The sequence below is a fragment of the Dromaius novaehollandiae genome, chromosome 1 (assembly GCF_036370855.1).
Source record: "Dromaius novaehollandiae isolate bDroNov1 chromosome 1, bDroNov1.hap1, whole genome shotgun sequence".
In the NCBI taxonomy this organism is placed as follows: Eukaryota; Metazoa; Chordata; class Aves; order Casuariiformes; family Dromaiidae; genus Dromaius; species Dromaius novaehollandiae.
Window position 1 is genome coordinate 96,229,867 of NC_088098.1, and position 24,938 is coordinate 96,254,804.

The 24,938-nt window shown below is 38.5% G+C and overlaps 1 protein-coding gene across 1 annotated transcript in view; it reads left to right on the forward strand.

Moving 5' to 3' along the window:
- The first annotated feature begins 2,241 nt into the window (after positions 1 to 2,241).
- The window catches only part of ZPLD1 (zona pellucida like domain containing 1), a 34,926-nt gene continuing 12,229 nt past the window's right edge, over positions 2,242 to 24,938 (forward strand). Inside the window, exons 1-7 of the mRNA XM_064521582.1 lie at positions 2,242 to 2,597; positions 4,299 to 4,427; positions 4,590 to 4,703; positions 14,443 to 14,556; positions 19,781 to 20,001; positions 23,250 to 23,431; positions 24,040 to 24,112. Of these exons, the coding sequence (XP_064377652.1) occupies positions 14,451 to 14,556; positions 19,781 to 20,001; positions 23,250 to 23,431; positions 24,040 to 24,112 (582 nt within the window). The 5' untranslated portion in view covers positions 2,242 to 2,597; positions 4,299 to 4,427; positions 4,590 to 4,703; positions 14,443 to 14,450. The remainder of the gene's footprint in view (positions 2,598 to 4,298; positions 4,428 to 4,589; positions 4,704 to 14,442; positions 14,557 to 19,780; positions 20,002 to 23,249; positions 23,432 to 24,039; positions 24,113 to 24,938) is intronic.

The window sequence follows — 24,938 nt, forward strand, 5'->3', positions numbered from 1 at the left end:
GGATATTTCCACAGCTTTATAGTAGATGATAGTGGTGAAATAGCATAAGGAAAGATTTTCTTTTGCTGATTAAAGTTTAAAAAAAGAAAAAAAATGCACTTTTTTGTCATCTTAAGAGAAATGTAAATGTGGCAAACTCTGAAATTATATCATGGACGAATCAGCACTAGAATTTAACATGCATATGGATCACACAAAACTGGAAGGAGTGGCTGGTAAACCATATGGTTGTGCTGCCAGTCAGAGGGACTTCAACAGGCTAGAGAAAAGGGCAGAGGAACCTCATGAAGTTCAGCAATGGGAAGTGTCAAGTCCTGCACCTGGGGAGAAAGAACCCCATGCCCCAGTACAGGCTGTGGCCTGACCTGCTGGAAAGCAGCTTTGCAGAGAAGGACCTGGGGGTCCTGGTGGACAACTTGAATATGAGCCAGCAATGCACCCTTGTGATGAAGAAGGCCAATGGTATCCTGGGCTGCATTAGTAAGAACATAGCCACCAGGTAGAGGGAGGTGATCCTTCCCCTCTCCTCAGCCCTGGTGAGGCCACGTCTGGAGTGCTGTGTCCAGGTCTGGGCTCTGTAGTACAAGAGAGACATGGAGTTTCTGGAGTGGGCATAGCAAAGAGCATCAAAGATGATTAAGGGACTGGAGCATTTCTCAGGAGAGGTGAGAAAGCTGGGACTGTGGAGCTTGAAGAAGAGAAGGCCCAGCTGGATCTTATCAATGCCTGTAAATATCTGAAGGGAGGGTGTAAAGAAGATGGAGGCAGACTCTTCTCAGTGGTGCCTGGTGACAGGGCAAGAGGCAGTGGGTACACACTGAAAGGTAGGAAGTTCTGCCTGAACATAAGGGAAGAAACTTTCTTACCGTGAGGGTGACTGAGTGCCGGACTGGGAGAGGTTGTGGATTCTCCTTCCTTGGAGGTGCTAAAAAGCTGTCTGGTCAAGATCCTTGGCAGCCTGCTCTAGCTGACCTTGCTGGAGCGAGGAGTTTGGACTAGATGATCCCCAGAGGCCCCTTCCAACTCCATCTATTCTGATTCTGTGGATAAGAATTTTTGCACTTGTCCTCTTGGGATGTTTTCTTTTCCCATTGAGGTTTTTGATTTTTTGGATCATCTTCTTGTGGCTGGTCTACCTCCTTACAGATACGTGGATGTCAGCAGCAAATTGTGGGTGAATGAGGCCTTTCTGGAGGAGAGAGGAGGAGAAGTAGGTTTGCTTATGCATTCGTCTTTCTACTGAAAAAGAGAAAGCTCAGATAGTAAAGGCTAAAACTTTTAATCAGACCATATGCAAAAATCCTCTAAAATTATTGTTTAGAAGTATCAAATAATGTACAAAATAAATAGTGAGACAGGCAAAGAAATTTGTGGAATGGAGACAGATGTAGAATTTGAAATGCGCAGGATGTGTTATAGTCCTAATGAAGTACATTTGGAAAGCTGTGTTGAGTAAACATATTTTGCTTTTTACCTGATATATTCATAGCATTATGCCCTTATTTGTTCTGGCCAGAATAACTGTTTGAAATCGTGCTGAACAACACTTGCAAAACTATTGAATATTTCACATGGTGAAAATCATTTCTCTACAAGTAAGTTGTGTAAGATTAGAGAATCAAATACTTGGGGGGAGATTCCTCCAAGGAATAATGGTGAAGTACTCAGGTTTGTTTTATTCTTTCATGTTAATGGATACAGGAATTTTTCATTTTAAATTTAAAGAGTAGATAAATAACATGCTATATAGCTATGGAATTACTGAATACCATTTTTTATAGAGAACTTGAAACAGAAGCTTGGATTTTATGGATGCATGCAGCATATTCTTTAGATCGTTTATAGTACAGTCGGGTAGTGGTGAAGTGCCTGTTTCTATGAGGTACAAGGGTTTGTCGATTACTTTCTATAAATAACGAGTGCAGTTAAATACTGTTGGAACATGCTGGGGCTGGTTTTCCTCTTTCCGATGAAACTTTATTAGATTGAGGGCTGAACTGCTGCAGTTGCAAACTGTGTGGTCTGTTTGGGGATGAGAACACACAGCTAACTGCGCTTACCCTCTCTCAAAATATGCTTCTTGGTAAATGTCAGCAATAATTTTCATAGGAGTGTATGATGGACTGCGTAGCTGATAAATCTTCAAAGGGCCTTAGCCTGCCAGGAGGAAGGCTGAGCTTGCTGGCTACAGAAGGCAGTGATGCAGCCACCTTAAGCTGCACTGACTGCCCAGCTGGCTTTTAACCTGTTTCTACTCGCAAGTATGCAGATGGAAGTGTGTTCACCTCAGCCAAGCTGCTCTGAAGCTGCTGCAGCCTGTAGCAAGAATTAGGCCTCCCAGAAGCATGCAGCCACCATTCCTCTGTACATAGCTGCCGAGATGGCCAGCTTTGTGGGTGCCTCTCAGGCTGGCAGCACCTGTCCTGAAGCCTGGAGCATTGTCTCGTCTGTTGAACAGCGTAGTCTGCAAGAGAAGATGAGGTGATCGCTCTGAAGCTGGCCTAGTATTTCATTGCCTTCATGCCCCTGCGAAGGGAAGCAGCCCAAATGTTGCAGAAGCCGGCCTTGCTGTCAGTGACAATGGAGAGGAACTGCAGGTTGTGTCTTAAGATGATTTGATGTTTTTAATAATCTTGCCAAAAGGTGTGGGATGGTTTTTGATACTAAATGCATCTTAAAAAATACATCAGAAGGTTCGTGTTCTGGAAACCTACTCAAGGGCAGACAGTACTTTAAATGCTCTTGTTTATGGAACTGATGTTACACTGAGGTACTTCATTGTGGATTTATGTGATGAGATATCAAATCTGCCTGAACACTTAATATGAAGTAAAAGTGTGGAATCTTTCACAGCTGCATTTCCCTTGGTTCATCTTTTTATTAGTCCAAGGCTGCCCTAGACAAGGCTGTATTCCATTAGTCGTATCGTAAGGTCAGGTTTAGTTTTTGAGTCCTTACGCAGCCAAACCAACATTAGCATTACAGGGTATGTGCCTGAATGAAGGGCTAGACATTTGTGGAGGAAAAGAGCTCTTTGGTGCCTGAGTTCTCCATAATGTATTCTTATGGACTGGATCTTCTCTGGAGCAAAACTCCTGCTGGAAACAGCGAAAGCTCTGGCTCTCTGAGTAAGAGGACAGCATTGGGCTTTCCTGTGACTTGTCTGAATCTCAAGTGCTCGGGTGTGACCTGGCATTCCCATGGTACACAGCATGAAGTTCGTGAAGGGGCTACCCCCTTCAGGACTAGGAGGAAGATGACAGAAATTGCTCCTCCCCAGCTCCCCTCAAGATGCAGAAAGTACTACTAGGAGACAAGGCTACTGCTCTTCTGTGTGGTGGTGGGTGGAGATGATGGGTTGGCAGGGGCGGAAGGAGGGGTAGCTTAGGAAAGGGCATAGAAGCACTCCCACAGTTTCCAGAGAAACTGGGAGCAGGTAGGGGACATGCAGACTTGGTCTTTGGGAGTTCTTGTAGCAGTCCTTTACCAAGGCTAGTGCCTCTGTGGGACACTCCAATTTTAAAGGGAAAATCCGCTTTCTTGCTTCTGTTAGTGTCCTGACATAGTAGGTTTATGAGAAGGAGATCAGTGCTTTATGTCACTGTACATTCTGTCACCGCTGCTCTTAAGGACTTGCCAGGGTTACCATGAATGTGCAGTGTGCACTCAGTAGTGCTTTGATGTTTAAGAGGATCTGGCCTAAGTGCAGGCATGGCAGAAACGGGGCTTTTCTGTTCTAAAAAACACTCTAAGCTCCAACAAATCCAGACACCTCAAAGCTCTCTCTGTGGTGCCAAGGGCTGTGAACTACCATTTTCCCTGGCCAAAGCATAACTATAGCTTCCAGGCATAGACAGCTGAAATTAAAACTGAAGGGAGGGGACGAAAGGAGGCAGGAGGAAGAAAAAAACCTAATGCAACAAAAGGGAGTTAAACACCCCTCCCCCCCTTAAATTCCAGAGATACAGGAGTAGATGTTATGAAGCAGGCTCAGTTTCTAGCAGCTTGATCTTTGCTTTTGTGTGGACTTGGCTTTGTGTGCACTGATGTCCTGTTAGTAATTATCATTCTGTTGACACCTGTATTCACGATGACACCCCCATATCACATTTTCATCACAGCGTGAAATATCGCTGTCTTTGCTTTTGTTTTGTTTTGTACTGTGAATTTAACCCAGAACTGAAAAAGCTAGGCACTTCTCACAGCACACAACGGGACATTGATAACCTTGCAGACTAGTTACTGATCCTATCTCGGTGCTTCTCTCTCTCTTTCCTCCCACCCCTCTTTTTAAGCAGACAAGGTTTTCCCTCAACAAGCTGATGACAGAATAATTTCTCCAGGTTGATTGTTTGCCCCATATGGACCTCTGGAGATCTTCATACAGTGGAAAGAAGGAGATCAAAAGGCTGCAAGAAAAAAAAGAGGTGGAGGACTGAAAAAAGCTACCATAAAGATCCTGCTCAGGTTTCAGTCTGGTGATAAACAGACTTGTAAAGTATTCTGAGACCTGTCAAATTTTCCCATCTAAAATCCAGGCCTATTTTAAAAAGATTTTTCATAATGAGTCTCTTCTTCCCCATCCGCAGGCTCAGAGCGTTTTCTGAAAAAGTTCTGCAAGGCAGAGAAGTTCAACACTTGATCACATGCAGGAGCACAGGATAGATGGAGTACAGCTGACTCAACAGCTACAGGGAATTTGGGTAAGTGCCCACCATGTCAGCCACCTAGAACTTAACTAAAATATTGGTAAAAGTCATATTATTCTTTACTTTTTTTTTCTCTTTTTATCACTTGTCAGGCAAGGTTAACCTCGCTGGGAAATCTCAGTGGGAGTTGGTCAGGGAAGAAGTTTGCAGGGAACAGCTGATGAAAACAGGAAGGTAAATTAGCATCCAACTGTGAAGAGAGGTGTTATTTCTTTCTCAACTTAGCTTTTATTTAAAAGTACCCAGACCAGACCCATACTATTAATGTAAGGGGAGGATGGTTAGGAACCCCTTGCAGTGCTGAGGTTACCAATGCATGTCAAACGCACTCTCAGTGCTTTCAGGAGGGAAACAATTGCTTGAGAGAGACAATGTTATCCAGCTCGTGGTGTCAGTCTGCCTGTTCTCATAATCATTGCATTGATGGAGAAAAATTTTGATAAGTGAGACTTCTTATCTGGCTCCCACTGCAATCGAATGACATGAGTTCACTTAATGGAAATGACACTGTCTCTGGTCACAAAGGTGACTGGACGTGATAATTGCTCCACCTTTTTTCCTTTTTTTTTTAAAGTGATAATAATGACTATATTCTTGAGTGAAGATACTGGGATTTGAAATCAAGTCTGTGGTTAAGCTGATGAACTGATACAGTCCAAATTGACATAGTTACTGCAATTTGCTGTGTGTACTGTGAAAGGAAATTTTGTCATGGTCTGTGAGCAGCAAAAGATGGGACTGTTGGCCCTGCTTGTGTGCTCTTGATCAAAGAATACTTTATCAGTGCATGACATGCTTTGTTTTCTTTCATCTAGGTCTTGAGCGGTATCCCTCAGGCTTGTTTTAGTTTGGCTTGAAAATTACATCAGACTGTGTTTTGCCTCTTTGAGGTGAAATATTGAAAGAAATATTTCATTTGAAAGACGTATCCGTAAATGAATCTTTTCTATTTCACAGTAGAAATTTTTGTCTCTTTTTAAATATAAACCTGGGAACACCGTTCATGTGCTCTGATTTCAAAGGTAACCCGTGATATTAGGTACTTTCTTAGAGTGAGAGATTAGCAGCATTGTTTATCCCAAACTTGTTTAACTTTTAAGGATTAGATAAGGCTATACTGTACTACAGTAGTCTTCTACAACTTCATTGCATAATTTCTGTCCCTAAAGTAGGGAAATTGAAGTCATCCTGATGCCATAAACTGTTGCTACTTTTTGTCAGGGAAGACTTATTTTAATGGTAACTTTTCAAGCTGCAAACAGATGGCTGCAATATAATCTACTTGCCAGTGACATCAAACATTATTTACTAAAGACTTATATTTATATTGCTCTCTTCAAAAAGCATAAAAAGAGTAATTAAGTAGAGTGATGCTCATTTAGATCTTTATCTGCCCATGTGACTGCAAGGCTCCTGGGACAGGCAATAGGATTAAGAGAGCCTCATTACTAGATCAGTGGCTTTGAATCCAGACCATGGTTAGAGGCAACTGAAGGCCATTAGCATCTGATGACTCTTTAGTGGCCTATATCAAATGATGTGATGGTCTCTGTAAATTTGCTAGCTAATAGGACCACCATAATGTTCAGTGGTCTGAGAAGAAAATCGATAGACTGAATGTATGTGCTTTGAGAATGTATTTTAAGCTTAGAAGCAACCTGTTCATGCCAGGATCTAGGGACGCTCTTGGTTTGCCTGTACAGGGTTGGTTGGTTGTTGCTTGTACATGTCAGTCTAAAGATCCTGGACTTTAGTCTCCTACTGATTTTTAAATTGGAATGTCTCTGCTAAAATTGACAAAGGAACACAATATAAAACAGGTGCAAGAGAGCAAAGTCAGCTCACTTATTTCTCTCAATATCAGATTAATTAACCAAACTTTTAGTTAACCAACTTTTAAAAACACAGTAGCCATCTTGTTCATTACAGATACTTCTATATGTAATATCCAGTGTGTAGATGGGTGTGATGTATGACAGGTGGTTACAGGATGATCCTTGTTTCGTAATTGGTTAATTTTAACTGGTAACTGTAGATTTTTTTTTCTTTTCTTGTTTATGATATTCTGTGGCTAAAGTGGTGACTGGAAAATCCAAACTGATTTTTAGTGTAGTTCTATGATATATCAGTCAGGTATGCAGTGACTTTAATGGGATATCTGTTTGTTTGCAGTAAGTTTATATTCTTGGCATTTCTTGTTGGATCAACCAAAGTTATACTGAAGGATCTAGCTTTCAACACACAAGAGTTGTTTTTTTTTCTTTTTTAAAAAAAAGTTTAGAGTTAAAAAGTCAGTCCATATGGGTTTTAGTGACTAAAAGAAGATGAGACTGCTTTGTCAAGAACCCCCAAGTGTGAGCTAAAATGATCTTTTCAGATCACTGCAACACTCTCCAAATCTTAAACTGAACTTTCTTTTTTCCTAGGTCTCCTGCTGATGCCTCCCTCCTCCCCTCTACCCCCCCCCCCCCCCCATGCAGTAGAGAATGTGAAGAGTGTGGAAGTGAGAGGAGAATCTTTTCAGAATTCTGTAGTTCGAGTCCAGTGCTTTGACCATAAATCACTTCCTTCAGCCCATTTTCCCCCTCATATTGGCTCTCAGTGACAATATTCTGCACTTCATATCTGTGTGAATCTCCTCTGGGAAACAGTGATTAATTGATGCAGGTTGGAAGAACAGAATAGAAATCTGCCTTTCCTGTGTGACTGAGGAAATTTTGGTTTTTTTGCATTTTTATCTCTGAAACTTTGAAGTCGATCTGTGTTTTCACATCTTATTGAGGCACCTATGAACCATGGAATGAGAAACGTCTAGTTTCAAATGTAAATTTGAAATTTTTAGCTTATCAGATACATAGTATCACTTACCTACTGCTAATATAGGATACGATGGGTATAATTTGTAAAAGACTTGCATTTCTGGGGGCCTTAAGCTGTTTAAATGTCTGGATGAGTTTTGGCAATACTTTCTGTGAAATGCAGGAAGAGAGAACCAAACAATCTATTCAAGTAATCTTTGTAGGACAGCAAAACAAGTATTCTGGCAGTATTTAAAGTAGAATTCAACTGTTTCATTGCTAAACATATCTATAGTAAAATCTGGAATGGAATGAGGGAAAGGCAGCCGAAACATCATTTGAAGAGTATCAGTATTTCACTAATGGATGTAGGAAACAGCTAGAATAACTCTGTTTAGCACACAGTAGCAGCCAAACAATTTGTTCCTTCATTTCAAGCATCTTAAATACAGATGTAGTAAGTCAGAATGTCTGGCCTGTTACACAAATAGTTGTGAAGTATTTTTATGCTTTAATTACTGTATTTCACAATTGGCCTGATGTTAATGCTTCTTGGAAGGTGCTGTACTACTTTGGATAAATTTCTTGGAAATATTTCATATAGTCCTTCATCTGATCACTGTTTCTCTTTTTACCTTGTAAATATGCAGTTAGTTGTTTAATAATTTCTTTTCAGACCAGATTAAAAAACCTCAGTGCATCCAAAAATTTATGGTAGTAATGAACAGAGACACATATGCTGAAGTATAGTATCTGATTTTGTTTTGAACCATGTGTGGGTATATTGGCTTCTATTATCCACCCAACATACACATGTAACTCCCATTACCATTAATAGACTACAAAAAGACTGAGCTGTAGCTTTTGGAACCAGATCTAGCTGTTCAGCAAGGTGTAGAATGGATATTTCATTTCAATTTGTAAGAAAACTATGGACTGCTTGCATATAAATCTGCTTATGGTCTTGAATTTCAGCCTCCCATGTAGCACTCTGGTCCAGGTTTGAAACCTTTCTAAACTGACTGCCTTCCAGCTTAAAATCTAGTATTTTTAGTGTGGCTTCCGTTTGCAGGGAATTAAGTCTCTTTCCCTTTGGTTTTTTTTTTATCCTGTACAAAAGCAGTTCTTGCAAAGGGGCTGGAATGTAAACCAGAATTTGGAAACGTTTTGTAAAACAAAAACTCTGTATATTATTTTTAAAAGAAATTGTCCAAAAATTTGTTTCTCTATCTCCGTAAGGATGTGCTTTGTTTACAAAACCTGTTGGCATTTCAGATGTTAGTTATAATTTAGTCTTTGTTCAGGTAAAGCTTCCATTTGGTTCTAGCGGAGGTTTGATTAAGTAGGGGCTCCAAACTTTGACCCAAGGTTAATTATAAAGCTGAAATAGTATGGAGCTAATCCAGGACTGATAAAATCTCAAGAGTAGAGTAAAAACTGTCACGTTTAAATAAAATTTCTGTTTACTACCTATTCAGCACACAACTAAAATCGTGTGCTGAATAGGTGGTAAATAGAGATTGGTTTACCTATTAAAAGAACAAAACCAACCTATTTCCCCTTTCTTGCGGAGGGACGGGGACATCCAGTCTGTTTGCAGGTTAAGCTATGTTGCTGGCTAGGTTTTGTAGCCTTCCAGTCAGAAAAGTACTGATCTTCAGGTTTTTATATATATACATATATGTGTGTGTGTGTACACATATACATATGCAAAATATATATATATACTGTTATAGATAAATGATATATATTAGATCTATACTATAGTCATATATACAATACATCTATATATTTTATATATATTAGATATAGATATAGGTATGTCTATATAATGCTATATACAAATAGGTAGGGGAGTGTGTGTGTTTTTCAAAGTCTTGGCCCCAAAGATGGCCCTCAAACAGAGGGAAGCTTGTAGCTGAAACCTTTCCTAAAAAATTCTTTACATCTCAGGTGCAGGCATGCCCTTATTTCTGTAATAATCCTTTTGAAAAATGAGAGGATCACTGTTTGGTGATGCATTGTTCAGAATGGGTACTGTAAATTTCCAAGTCTTATTTTGTCAGAATCAGAAGAGCCAAGGGTGAACAGAGGTAAAGGAATGGAAGACAGCAGTGAAAACTTGATTTGGATAATCAGTTTTAGTGGGATATACAAGTTACAAGAGGCGGTTAACCTGTAATTAAAACGTGTCAATGCTGAAGGACTTGAGGTAGATGGTTATTCTTCTGTTTGTATTCACCAGCTATTTTTAGATGATGGCAAGTGATCCAGTGCACGTCTAGAAGAAAAGCAGTTCTGGAAAACCTGAAAAAGGCGCAGTTAACATAATTGACACCTATTGAGTGCAGATGCAGAGGCAAGTGTGACAGTGAGACGGACAAAGCAAAAAGACGAGCTATTTAATCATTAGATGACTGTGAGAAACAGTACTCACTGAACAATATAAATTATTTGAAATTTTTTTTTTATGAGTAGAAGTAATATTTCTATTCTGTTACTTGTAGAGACCTAATGTACCTTATTAGGGAATATTAGGCAGTTACTAGATGTGTATGAAAGTGCTTATAAATGTTTCAGCAAACTCCATCATGAGTTTATCACATCTGCAACTTACTTTCAGTAGGATTTTCATTATTCCTATTAACTATTCTCTTTTAGAAAGTCTTACTCAGTAAGGAGGCATAAATATTACCATGTTATTTTGTAGAAATGCTGCACACTGTGAATGGAAGATGGAGAACAAGCAATAGATTATAACTTCTCATAATGAAAATGTGAAATAGATTATATTCAGAAGTCAGGACTGGCTCACAAACGAATTCTGATAAAAAGGTAGGGCCTAATCAGTAGTGAATGCTGTTCATAATGGAAAATTTGTGAGGATCCTTTTGGATCTTAATAAAGATAGGATGGGAGAAGAAGAGAAATAAATGTCAGGTGATACGAGAAGGGGAAGAAGAGGGAGTCTAGGCAGGTAAAACCACTGGTGTTCCACAAAATTCAGTTACTAAATCAAATGCAAAATGGCTTTTGTTTAAATCATAAACATCTTTATTATGAAATTTTGTGCAGGTTTTTTGACATGGCAAAATTTGTGAAAGCAGGAACAAGGCTTTGTAAAATGATAAAAATCAAATTGAGAGTATGTTGCAACTGTTACCTCTTTGTACTCTTCAGTGACATGCAGCATAGAAAAGTAAAACCTGCAGTATGACTCAGTGCTAAATATATAAATAATTTTTGATTCAGTAGAGATTCATAACCTGGCTACTTCAGCATTCTGAAAATTTAGTCATTTTATTGCATTGAAACCTGAATATGTTGGACTGTTTTTTTTTTGTTTTAATCAATTGTATTGGAAATCTAAATCACAGTTCATGAAATTATTTAATTAACCAACCAGGTTTGATTAGGTCTTTAAATCCCTGTCTCTTTATCTGTACCCTGCCTTTAAAGATCTGTTTTGTCACTAGTGCTTGAATTAGTTGTCAGGTGAACTTCTGTTGGTGTCAATGGAAGTCCTATGCAAAAACCTTACCTTCATCTCCAAGTCCATGGGAAGAACAATTCCCTTCCTAAATAGGAAATGCCAAACCTATTTTGGAAGAGATGTTTAGATGGATGGGTGGATGCGGAAACATCTGGAAGTAAAATGATTCAAGTGGCTATGAAAAGATTAAGTGATTTCAGTGCTCCTAAGCATGACAGTGAGTGTCATAAACAAATTATGGTAGATTATGAAGACATGAAAAGGTCCTTGAAGATGCTTAGTGTAGAAGAATGGGAGAAGACGTCTGAAGAATACAAATGAGAGCTCTGTGTACATCGGTGAAACTTGGAGTGGGTTTGTCTGTTAAGAGTTTCATATCCTGAAAGGGTCAGATTTCCCTTGCAGTATTGTGCCAGCATCTTTCGAATCATGAAACTGTCTTTTTGACTGTCTTTTTAACAGCCAAATATATTGCTGCTGGGTGAAAGAAACATTTTTTTGGGAAGCACCAAGCTTTCCCCCCCCCCCCCTCAAAAAAAGGATTAAAGAACACTGCATGTCATGTTAAAGGACGGGTGGGTATGAAGGCAAATACATATCTTCCACATGGCTGTGTTGGCTGCTGGATTGTAAGCCACCCTGTTTCTGACACTTGAATATTTACCTTCCCTTTTTTTCTAAGTGGAAGTTTCATTTCATGTTTGTGTACCAGCAATAAGACTTCAGTGTCCTGTTACTATTTTGATAAAGCTTTGTGTTTTCTTCTTCAATTGGATGAGACAGATATTCAGCAATATCAGTATGGTACAAATCCTTTGCTTAGGATGGCTGTATACATCTGGGAGACTGAGGATTTAGTGTTTTCAATTGAGAAATCGTTTGCTGGAGGCCTTTAGTAACAGGCTGGACAAACAGGAATTACATAAATATAGCTGAATAATATAGGTGAATCTACTTTTGGGTGGAAGGATAGGTAAGGGTGGCCTTAGGGTGCTTTCTGGCCATGCAGTTTTCTCAAGAGGAATAAATAATGCACGTTCCTAAATATATATATATTTTTTAACTAAAATGAGCAGGATTCAGCCCAACTTGTGATGTAGATCTGCATATTGATCCATATGCAGATGAATCAATAGCCAGAAAGCAAGCAGAAAATTAATGGTTGTGTTAGTCTGACTCACTCTAGATATGGCTGGAGAAGTAACGCTCTAAATACTTAATGTCTTAATTAAGCTTTGTTCCTTAGCAATGGTCTCTCCTTCCTCTGAAATGCATCAGCAAAGGTTAACTTTAATAATTAAAAATTTTAGAATTTACTGTAAGTTCTACTTTTCATCTGAAATGATAATAGCTAAAGTTTTGTGAGTGTCATTAAATTCTTTTCGAAGTTTTTTTTTGTTTTTGTTTTTTTGGTAGCAAGAAAATACTGTGGCAGTTAGGAAACTGAAGTCAGATTTATATCTTGGTAAATCTCCCTTGATTTATTACCATTGTAATGGATATCGGAAGCTCGCCCATATACAACAGAACAATAATAGCCACTTTATCCAAGTAACTCTTGTAAAGCAGAGGTAAGGCTCTGGTACACTAGAGAGATGTCAGTTTTCCAAAGGAAAAGTGTGGTTCTTTTGAAATAGAATACAAATTTTTATAGTTTAAAAAAAAATGCACAAAACTACTTCTCCACCTGTGAGTAGTGGAAAGGATTAGGAGATCATGAAAATGCAGAGGTTTCTTAGCAAACCAGTTAAGAATTTTATTTCTTTGCATGTGTTTTCATAACTCTTTATTAACATTACCTGTAAATGTTGTCGGCCTCCACAGGAATCTAATGGAAAAAAGAGCAGAGGGTCAAAGAGGACTTTCGTTTGGTGCTCTGGAAGTTCATTGAGGTTGGATTGGTGCCATGGATCATACTTTGATCTGGAAATTGTGCAAATATCCAAAAGCACTTTTGTGTTGCAATAGGATAGTGAGAATTATACCCGACTGACAAAACCTGCATGCTTAGCAGGAGCCTGGTGTTCTCACTCCATTTTTATTCCATGCACTTCCAAGCAAAATTACAGAGAAGTGAATGGCTGGTCACGTTTGGACATCCTTTTGACTTCTTTAGTAGAGTTGGCTCAGTGCTTTGTTCTAGCTGGGTTGTTTGCTGACGAGGAGCATTTAGGAGAGTGTCCTACATGAGTCTCTCTCAACACAAGACTTTAAATCCCGGGTTTGTGTTCTCTGTGATCTTGGTCTGAAATCTAGTGGAAGCCTCTCTGTTAATTTCAGTAAGCTTTAGCTCAGACCCCTGTGCAGCCATGAAACATCCAGTTACAAGAATGAGGGTTTGACTCAAATATGCTCTCCCAGTGCTCTTGCCGGCCCTTCTCAGCAGTGATGATAGCCACTTGCCATGCCAGGTATGACTGCCTTCAGGTGTTCTGTGTCTATGCAGTTTATGAGGAGTTTTGATCTCCACTCAGAGAAAGGTGATGATCAACATGTCTGTATCTATAATGTTAGAGAAAGCAAACCTCCTAAATAAAGATGCTCGGTTTCTGTTCAGAAAAACAACATTTTGCAACTGCTGTATTTGGGTTCCAGATCAGCAGAGAGGTTTCCTATGATTATAAAATACTCTAAATTAAAAAAAATCAGTAACACTTAAATTCATGGACAAAACCCTTAATACTTTGGGCCGTTTATGACAAATAATGTGAATCAGACTTATTTTCAGTTGTGCCAGGTACTGGACCCTGGAGGTTTCTTCCCAAGTGGAGTAATTACTGAAGACATTAACAACTCATTCGTTTTGATCTTCTAGTCTGGTTGCCAGATATGATTCAAGTAGATAAAAGTTCTTACGCTAGCTCTGTACGTGAGCTCAATGTGATTGCTTGCATGCTCCAAAGACCAGATTTTTTGCCATTAGATATGGAATTATTTACTTGAGGTCCATGAGCCTGAGAATTAAACAACAAACCATTTATCTGCATGGTTTTTAAGGACCTGGAAGAATTAATTACTGTTCCGTCTAATTTAGCATTCTTTCTCAAAAGGTTTTTACACTAAAATGTCAAAAAAAAAAAAAAAAAAAAAAAAAGCTGTTGATGTGTAAACACTTCCCTAACCTGTGAATACATGTTAAAGTTTTTTTTTTGTTATTGTTTCTTGTTTTGTTTTGTTTTTTTCATTTTCTTTTTATACCATCCTGGACTACCACCTCTTTTGCTGCAAGTTACAATTAAAAGCCACAGAAGTTGATAGAAGTTACCCATTATTCAGAAGCAGAGAAGTGGGCCCTATTGCCTGTGGCCTCTTTCTCAAACGTCTGTGAGCTTTATTCCCAGCTCCTTTGGAGGCCATCACCTCCTGAGTGGTTAAATGTTTGCAGTAAGCATCTTTAATGCAATGAACAGATGTGTGTAATAACTACCTAATGTTTTGCTAGGTTTTGCAATGGAACAGGTATGGTTACTGCTCCTGCTGACAGTTAAAGTGCTTTCAGTGACTGCTCAGTTCAATGGATACAACTGTGATGCTAACCTCCATAGCAGGTTTCCTGGTAAGTGTTTAATAGGCTTCTTTATAATGGCTTCTTTATTGTCTTGGTTCAAAGTAGTGATTATTTTTAAATACAGAGCTTTTAAATTGTGTGGTGCCTAGGGGTAGGACTTCACATTAAATGAGTGTTAACTATCTCAGTGACAATGAAACTTCTCTAATGTTGCACTTTTCTTCTTAATGCACAGTGAGCCAAATTCAGACTAATATTAATGAATAGTACTTTGTGACACCAATGGGGTTTGACCTGCTTTTGTCAGAGCTCTGTTCTGTCCAAAAAATAGACCAGAGGTCACACTGCTGGAAATCTTCATTATGAATTTAAGAGTCTGACACTTATAACTGGGATTTTTTCATGTTTTAACTGGGTAAGGTAATATAATCTATGTCCTTTTATTGAAATACATGAATATATGTCTAATTTTGAGAAAGATGTAGTTGAAGGCAAAATTCAGTGACTCACTTCATCATTAAGCTAGTCGTTAGAGACAGGTGAAGCAATGGGATGTACACTCATACCTTTGTGAAAAAACAGGAGTTACGTTGTCTTGGGGACATTACATGCCCAGAGCTGTTCGTACAATGAAAATTGGAAATGAAATTTCAGACTTAGCAATATGTATGTCAGAGTTTACTTGGCTAAAGGATGTTTTAGCCTCTGTTACATGGTTTGTTCTTCTTCCTTCCTTTGTTTCTTGGACAGAATAATAATACTGCAAATACTGGCTGGTATTCACATCCTGTTTTTCTGAGGTAGTGATTGAATTGAACAGTTTAGTGGTGATATTATTATGCTGTAATACCTTTCACTGTTGTTGTTTTTCTGAATAATAATAGCTTTGATTTTTCAGGCAGGATCAGTTCTTTTATTAAACCTGAGTCAGCAGAAAGCCTACAGTCTGTATTTACTGTTGCCTGTGTTACCACTATACTGCTAGGTGCTTTGTGGAAATAAAGATCAACAGTGGGTTTGATTATTCTTACAGTTAAACGGTGTGAATATGGAGAGCAGAGAAATGCAGGACATGCAAAGAAGATCAAATAGGTTGTCTCCATCCCTGACAAAAATCACTGTTTAACTGATCTTTCACAAACGTGCCTGTAAGTTTCCCTTCTTAGGCAAAGTTTTATGGGCTTGCCTGGAAAAGCGTGAATGAATTGTGCTGCTCTGCATCAGATCCATATTTCATAGTTTTTCATGCAATTGTTTTCTAGTTTCAGGCTTCTTGAGAGGATTTCAGCAGCTGGAGGGAAGTTCAGATTCCTCTGTTTTTTTTCATTTGCACTAATCATTTTTGCAGTGGCTCTATATCAAGGCTTTATATTTGCAGTGTGATACCCATGAATGGCAGCTGTAGGCAGTTAGAAGAACTGCAAGTAGCCCCTGCCTTAAAAAAAAAAAAAAAAAAAAAAAAAAAAGTTGGATTCCATGTTGAATCTTTGTCCCTTTCCCATTCCTCCCCATAGGAGCTGAGAGTTGAGCCATGCCCTTTCCTGTTCGTGACTCTCAAGCAGTAAAGATTCAAAGACTGGAATTTAGTTAACTGTTTTAGTGCTGATTTTGTGAGCTAGGAAGGAAGAGTAATTCTCCTGAAGTTAGGCATGCAGTGTGAAGATTTCTTTTTTTTTAAAAAAAAAGTCAGTAAACTTCTGTCCTGAAATTTGACAGGTGGTATTTTCAATTTGCAGGAGGGATTGCTGTGTAATACAGCGGGACTAGCAGAGCTGTGTGGGGTTGGTGAAGCTCTATTTTATGGGTTCAAGATCCCCAGAAGATGGGTGAGAGAGCCTGTGCTGGGTAAGGCGTGGGGGGGGGTTGCTATACTTTCAGTATACCCAGCACTCAGTTCAGACCTTGAACTCTGACTGCTTTCAGAGTTCGAAAGTAAGCGGAGTGGGGAATGAGAGGACAGAAAGGAGAATGCTTCAAAAAGGATCCTTGAGGTTGTGATGCTGCCCAGAGCCTGGTTATGGATATGACTCTTTTTCCCTAGTCTTTATTTGTTCTGCATGAGAAATCTTCATTGTCGTCAACATGAATTCCAAGCATGGACTCAGAGTGGACTTTCTAGCTGAGGTCTGTGGTGATGATAGCAGAGATGCTGTTGCTTTTAAAGTTGTTTTCCTCTTTTTTTTTTTTCCTTCTTTAAATTGATTTCACGAAGAACAGAAGTTTGGGAAGCTTGTCTTCAGCAAAGATTAGAAATTAAGCCTTCCTAAAGGAACCAAAGGGCCAATGGCTTATCCACTTTTAATTTGATAGTGTTCTTACCATTTATTGTTTGGGTGACATCCCTTGCACAGGGATGGTGCTGCATAAATAAGATGATTACTAATCAGGCAGGACTTTTGTTTCTGCTTTTTGTGGGTTTGTTTTAGAGTGTAGGTGTGAAATAGCTGGACTGAAGAAAACGTTATTTGGTAGATAGAAAATTCTGTGACTTTTTATACTGGAAGTTAGGTGTTTTAGAGAGTATGCAGTAAGGTCAAATCTTGCCATTTTTGGAGAGCTGTCTGGAGAAGAATACATTTGTTTCCTGACGGCATTTCATGATTTGTAATTTGGCTTTAGTTCTGCATCGCAGTAAAAGCGTAACTATTGGAATGCTTTGGAAGAACAGAACCATAGCAGTGGGACTGTCTTCAGATGGGGAACCCAGCGATTTTATTCAGGGGGCTTTGCTATAGGTGTTGCAGCTTCTTCCACATATGCCATATTTTAATTTACTACTAAAGCAGTGGTTTGACCAAAGAGGAGGCTCATGCAGAGCAGAGAGCTGGTTTTGAACTATAAATATCTTTGACCACATGATTTCACCAAAAGGGGCGCAGGATGTTCTGGCCAGCTGTTGTGCTTCCATAAGTTTTTCACTGTCTGTTCTGGAGCAATTCTTGGCAATGTGTGGAGGGGAACCAGAACAGAAGTGGGCAATAGACCTGTCTGCGTTTGGCTTATGTTGCAATGAGTCCTTCCCTGATTCAGGATGGCCTCTGTTACCCTCGTATCTAGGTACCTCATGTATTCTACTGTGTTTTGCATACTGCACCCCTGTGATTACTGGAGCCAGTGTGATTTGTATCAGAAAGAGGCCAAGTGCTTTGTCCTTACATAAACTCTATGACAGAGACTGTTATATTTAAGGCCCTGTCAAGTCTCAGCTGGGTGACCTAACCTTCAAAGCATCTCTCCTCTCTGTTGCTTAGAAAATAGAAGTGTTTACAGACAGAATCCAAGCATTTTCATTTAAACTCATATAGGAGTAATTTTTAACAATTCAAGAGAAATGAGCAAGACTTTTTAATATCTAGAGTGACATTATCTCCATTTGCATCTGGTTTCAGACACACTTCTGAACAAATGCTGTGTATTTTTGAGTTCCAGAATTGACAAATTTTATAACAGTACTCCCTTGTAAAGTAGTGGGGGAAAAGGTAAAACTGGTACAGTGGCTTATCCTCCTGTATAGTGCAGAGGTGGTTTTTATAGTGTGTGTGGTCTTATTCCTCTTAGTGTCAAAGGATAATTTGCAAGTGGTAATGGTGCCTTAACAGAAAAGTAATATCCTACTTTTTAAAGGGTTTGAAGTGAGTTATAGAATTAAGTGGGCTAGTTTATATTACACTTGCTATTTGCAATTTGTTACTATCTCACTGCTTGTGCATTGGTCCAAATAAGTGTAAGGGCACATTCCCTTTGCCATACGCCTTTTCTCTTCTGTCTCTTCTGCCTTAATATATCCATGAAGTTGTTATGACAGTCCCTATATGGTGAATACCAAGGCACGTGGCTTCTCAACCTTTGTACGTTAGCTGAATGGCATTACATGTTTGTACAAACCAGGAAAATTTCATGCCAAATCACTTGAAGTCCTACTTTGCCTCTAGTACCTTTCTGCCTAATTCACCTCCAAAAGAGTAATGTTTAAGACCACATTGCTCAGGACAGAGTTTAGCCAGTTATTTTCTGCACTTGATTTGGCTTTAAAGCCACCATTAAAGCTGTCTGAATTAAACTGCTTGTGTTCCTCTATCGTGGGGGAAGAGCCAGTTCGTTGTAATGGAGACTTCATTTCCTCTCTGTTGTGGCAATGCAGCAAAACAATTCATTTCGGCAAGCTTAATGGTATGGTATTGATTGAAGTTGTTCTGCCACTTTTAATAGCACTTAATCTTTAAGCAGATGCAATAAATGAGTTGTTACATAAAGGAGTAATGCTTGTGTTTAACCTGATGAAATATGTCACTTTGTGGAGCGCTAGAAAAAATGAAACTTAACAAAAAAAACCCTACCCTCATCCTCTAAAGGCAAAAAAAAGAGTTTGAAGTAAAGCTACTTTTTCTTGTTCTGTAGCTAAACAAACGATCACTTGTTCCTATATCCTAATACGATGCTTTCATTTTTCCATTCAAGTATGTAACAGTCTTCAGAATTTTCAAATAAAAGGCCAACTTCTTCATCCTAGAAGTGTTTACTGTTGTTCAGAAATTGACCAGTTGTAATAATTGCTGGGTTTTTTAGGTCTTTTGTGCCATCATAATGTACAGAATGAAAGATTGCAAGACACTTTGTAGTATTGATCATCGTCTTTCAAAGGCAACTGATTCTTCATTGAAGCTAAAGCTGATGAGTCTTAAAAAGAAAAAAAAAACCTTTGAAGATACCACAATAAATTGCTCTGATATGCTGTTGATTGTACTTCGAAGTCTGTATAGCCTGAGACTGTAGTGGACTCTAGACAACCTCAGACAAGCACACACAGCTTCAATGCCAGGTGTTGGCAGGGGTATGCTGGAAGGCAGAGCTCAGTCTCCTGAGTTTCTCCAAGTCCCTGGGAATTACTGTTTCAGAAGGGGACTGTTTAGTCAGACTCCAAATATTTAACCCCTTGTTGTTTTTTACTCTGTTGCATTGCTTCAGTTTATGAATGTACTATCGAATGAGCTGTTGGAGAATTTTGGAGAAGTAGTTTTGTTGCATGGTAGACTACGTTACCATGTTTTAGTTCTGTTTTTTCTTTAGTGGAGTTGTACAGTCAAATAAATCTGCTTTTCAGAATAATGCAGTTTTGACCATCACTAGGGTGGGGTCATAACTTGCAGTTTGCTGTCACTGGAGTCTAAAAATTGATTTGATCACCAGTTACAAAAGCACTGCTGCAATAATTATGTGGTAATTAGCTGAAATACATCTTCTTACAGTGTGTTTTCCTGTATTTTTCTTGCAGCTGAACGAGACATCAATGTTTTCTGTGGAGTACAGACAATTACTATGAAGATAAATTTTTGCACGGTTCTTTTTTCTGGTTATTCTGAAACAGATTTGGCACTGAATGGGAAACATGGGGACGCTCACTGCAGGGGGTTCATCAATAACAACACCTTTCCAGCAGTGGTCATTTTCATCATCAATCTGAGTACTTTGGAGTCCTGCGGAAACACTTTAGTGGTAAGACAAGATCCAAGTGAAATTGTAGCATTGCTGTTAATGCATGAGGTTGAGTGTATACCCTGACCAGCATTAGATCTTTTACAGATAGATGATGTTTACATGGTCTCGTTCAATTAGCAATATATTGCGTATGTCAAAGAAAAACAGCAAAAGTTGTTAATGTATAATCTTGGTTACTAATTAGAAGATATGGTAGGAGACAAATTTGCCCTCTGGTTAGAAAGTACATTTTTCATTGTAATAAATTTTTAGTAGAAAAATAAATTTTTCCAAAAAAAAATCTAAACTTTTGCTGAGCATGTTTTAAATTTTGCCAAAATTTTTCAAATAACTATTCAGAAAATGAAAACAGTATTTTTAAGATTAAGTTAGTTTAATCAGGTCAGAATTATGGTCTGGGTACCTACTTTCATGCCCTCTGAGAGGGCCTTGCTGACAGATCTACATTCTGTGGTAAGGCATTGATTTCAGGCTGAATGTTACAAGGGACATAGTCTGGCCAGATACCGAACCCTACAATGGAGAAGGCTAACAGTAGGCATCACTGCTAGTAGTCCTATGAGGTCGTGCACGTCCATGGAAGATCTCAGCTCCGTATGGAACTGCCTGGCAAAAAATAGAAAAAGAAATTTGAAATCAAATTTTGAATATTGTTTGGCAAAAATATTAAATGTAATCACAAAAACACCAAGATACAGAGCTGAAGTTCAGATTCGTATGTTCAGTTCTGATCCTTTACTAATGCACTGCCACGGTCTGTGCTGCGGTCTTTTGCCTGGTGGTGTGACTTCAGTGTCTGCATTTATATTGCTGCTTAGTGTGTTGGTAACCAACGTCTTTGTACTGCTAATAATCAAATACGATCTTTAGCTGTAGATGAGTTTTTAGAACCAGAATCTGATCCAGGAGCTGACTTCCAATGTCTGTTTCATACCAATATAATTTCATTTCCTTCAGTGAACTTATATTCCTGTGAATGACAAAAAAGTGAGGTGTCAACCCTTCTAAACCAAGGGAGGAGGTGGATTGTACAGTTTGTGTGTACATCACACTGTACAAACAGTGGTGACTTGTATCAAAGTATCTATGAATAACTTACAAAAACAAGTATAAAAATGTATTATTTTTAAGGTTTATTCTAGCAGGAATTTTTAGTCACACTTAAAGGTACCTGCCACTTTTCATAGTAAACCACCTGCTTTGATTTCCTAAACTTTGTGAAACTGGGCTGAAATGTTCCGTATTGCTCTGTGACCTATTTGTCTCAGACTGAGTTTTCTTTTAAAATTTCAACAAATACTAGTTCAGGTAGTTCAAAATTCTTTTTCCCCAGTTTTTCTGAAAAGCTGTAGAGCCTCCATGACTTGGACTAGAAAAATTTGACAAGTAGGAACCTTTTGCTGTCCCTTTGGAGTTGGCCACATTGTAAACTGCTGAAATTTCCTATTTGGTTATAATCATAAGAGATTGCTGTTTAAAAAAAAAAAAAAAAAAAAAAAAAAAAAAAAAAAAAGAACTCACACTCCAAGTAATTGGAGCTCCCCATGAGGCCCCCACAAGACTGCAGAGCATACAAGGCAATGTAGCAGCTGCTAAAAATACAACCCCAGATTTCCCTCCTCTTCTCCCTCAGTTTATGCATGCTGTGTCACAAACGGAGAGGATGAAGGATCAGGAAGCCCCTCTCTTTGGTTTCCTCTGACTGGAGTAGTACAAACCCATGCATTTTTGGCTGTGTTTCACAGCAAAGACCTTTTACCTTTCCTTTCCTATTACGGAAAGAGAGTTAGCATTTAAGACAGAACTGAGGATAAAACCTAGGTCTGTAATATGGCAGGCACAACTTCTTATTTTTCTGTGGGAGTGGGGGAAGGCTAAATAGAGCTGTAGTCGATTTTACTATATGCTCTAGACTGTTCTTTAAGCAAGGAACAGATCCTAGGAATTCTGTTTTTCTGCCCTTTGCTGCCATTTAGCCAATGGTTAAGTATATTATTGGGAAAGTGCATAAACATATCGGTCTTCTACTAGGTTTTTCTGTAGCCAAAGAAATCAGAATATCTGTCGTGTATCCCCTGCTACTCAGTTCCAAATGTTATGACTCATGCACCCCTCTCCAATTCTTCACTATAGAGTATCTTTCCAAAGTTTAAGAAACAGTATTCAAAAGCTATTAAAAATGCCAGTTCTGCTTATACAGTTATACAAAAGAAATGCTACAGTTGAAGTTCTCTGCCAACCCTATTTGGCCCTGTTGCATATGCCCCTAATGAGAAAGTAATTTGTGACGTGTTTATCTGCTGATTTCACACGCCACCACTGTGCTGTTTTCAGAGCAGTAGCTGCAGATGGAGTAGGGCTGGATGCTAGCGGGAGGAAACGGTGTTCTTCAGTTTTCTGGAAGCACCAGAGATTCTGGTGAGCTGTGTCCTGTTACTGAGTGACATAGGATAGCACAGGTGTCCTGAGGTATACTGAATTTGACTATACTACTGAGATGAGTATACTCATCTGCTGCTGAATTGAGCATAGGTGTCCTGAGGTATACTGAATACAGGTAACCGAATTAAGGTTTTGTTGGCAACTTCAAATAAGGCATTATCTGACCATATATTAAATACTTGACTTTCAACTCTTGAATTTCTGACAGTGTTTCTTTGCAAGTAATTTATTAGACATGTATAAAATAGACACAAACACAGACCTGAAGTTCGACTGTTTGCCTTGTATCTGCTTATAAAATGCAGTGGTTTTGATGTGTCAAAAACAAAAATATCAAGAGTGACCAAGTATTGTTTCTGTGAATAAAATTGTTAGGGGAACAACTCTGTTGTTGCATATGGAAACCCGTTTTAAGCTATTATCTTTTAACCATAGTAGAAGTGTTCATTAAGCTTTTTCTAGTAAGTCTTGAGAATTGATTGGGAATGCTCAGAAAAAAAGTGCCTACCAAAAAAAAAAAAAAAAAAAAAAAAAGGTTCCAGGGTTCATCACATCTCTTTTCAAATGGTGCTCATGTCTTGTGTTTAAGAACAGCAGTATCCACTGTGCACTGTGTATTCCTGACACAGGGGAGGTGAGAAATAGAACACAGGGAATTTGATGTTGACAAATCAAATTAATTTCTGAAGGATTTCCTAAACTTATCTCTGGGTGAATTATGAATTAAAGCATCAGTGTTCTTAGGTAGCTCTTACTCCATGCTTAATCTTCTGGTAATATTAATTTTCTCTCTCCCTCAATAGGTATCCTCAGCACGAGGTGTCAATGCCTATGGGAATACCTCAGTGGTACAGATAGGTAATGTTTCAGGCTATATAGATACGCCAGACCCACCAACGATTATCAGCTATTTGCCTGGGCTTCTGTACAAATTTAGCTGTAGCTATCCACTGGAGTACTTGGTTAACAATACCCAGCTTGCTTCGTAAGTGTGCTTTTCATTTCTATGTGTTTCATTCCCTTATGAACATAAGCGCATATATACACATATATATACACATAAATATATGAATGCCATAGCAGTATTATCAACATACTGATATTTAGCCTTGCAGCAGTGTGGGGGGGAGGGGGGCACGTGGGGAACCACTGAAAGAATCTGTCGCTTAAGTTAATGTAAAACTTGCCTTAAAATTCAGGTGTTCTGATGACAGAATGGTAGCAACAAACAGATGGAAATTCTTCATGAAATAGTTTGTAAACATATGAATATGGAGGGCAAAAGAGAATATTTTTCATGAGTAGTTGCTGTACATCATGGAAAATGGCTTCCTTTTTGTCACTTTGCTTCTCTGCTAATTATTTTCTTGATTCATGTTTTCAGCAGTATACATTACTTTCCCCATATTTAAGGTTCTGTCAGTGTTTCCACTATAAATTCCTATTTCTGTGTTTTATAACCCAAACACACAAATTAACTCCTTGTGATATGGCTTGTGGAATTTTTAACAATAAAACCCATTGAAGTTATGTAAACACAAACATAATTTTTTTTTAATCTTTACAGTAGCTTGTTTTCTAATTCTGTTGTAGGTCATCAGCTGCTATTTCTGTGAGAGAGAACAATGGCACATTTATCAGCACTTTGAATTTGTTGCTTTACAATGTGAGTATAAAACACAGTAATACGGAAATCCGATTAGCAAAACAGAATTTAGACTCCCCTTCATTATGTGCTATTCTCCTCTCACTACTCCCATGAAGAACCAGGCCTTTCATCTGAGTATCTCTCATTTCTGAGTTCTGTTGTTCTTTTTGCTTGCATGTGCTTGTTGTCTTGTATTCTTATGGCTGGCCTTTGAGGATACATGCACTGACGTTTTGTTCTGAATTTATACAGTTCCTGAGTTTAAAGCTCTGTCTTTTCAGGTTCCAGTGCTGTGTAAATAATCAGTTGTAATAATAATAATCATGCTTCAGAGTTCATATTTCTGGTGTTTGCATTTATTATATATATATGTGAATGTGCCTGTGTTCATATTTCTGTGTATGTGCACAGGTACACTGTACTGATCTGGAGACTACTCGCTGTGGAATTCTGTAAAAAATTTTCTAGACCTATTCCCTTAGCAATAAACTGTAGCACTTTTGCTGGAGTATTTTTATGCTCAAGCTTCATGACAGTGTTTTGATCATCTGTAATTGTAGTGAGGGATGTGGGATTCATTCCAAGTCTATAGTACACCGTACATGCTACCTCATCGCATGATTTTTCATGGTTTTAAGGGTCAAAAATTTTAATAACAGCTTTCAAACAACACTTCTTTCTTAACTTTTTAAATAACTTAACTTGAATATGCATTATTGTATAAACTTTTATTATATGAATATGGATGGTGACAGTAAAACCAGAAAAATGCACGGACCTCTACTTAACAGCAACATTAATCCCTGAAATGATATTTTGGTGTTGATTAAAATTTTTATTCATA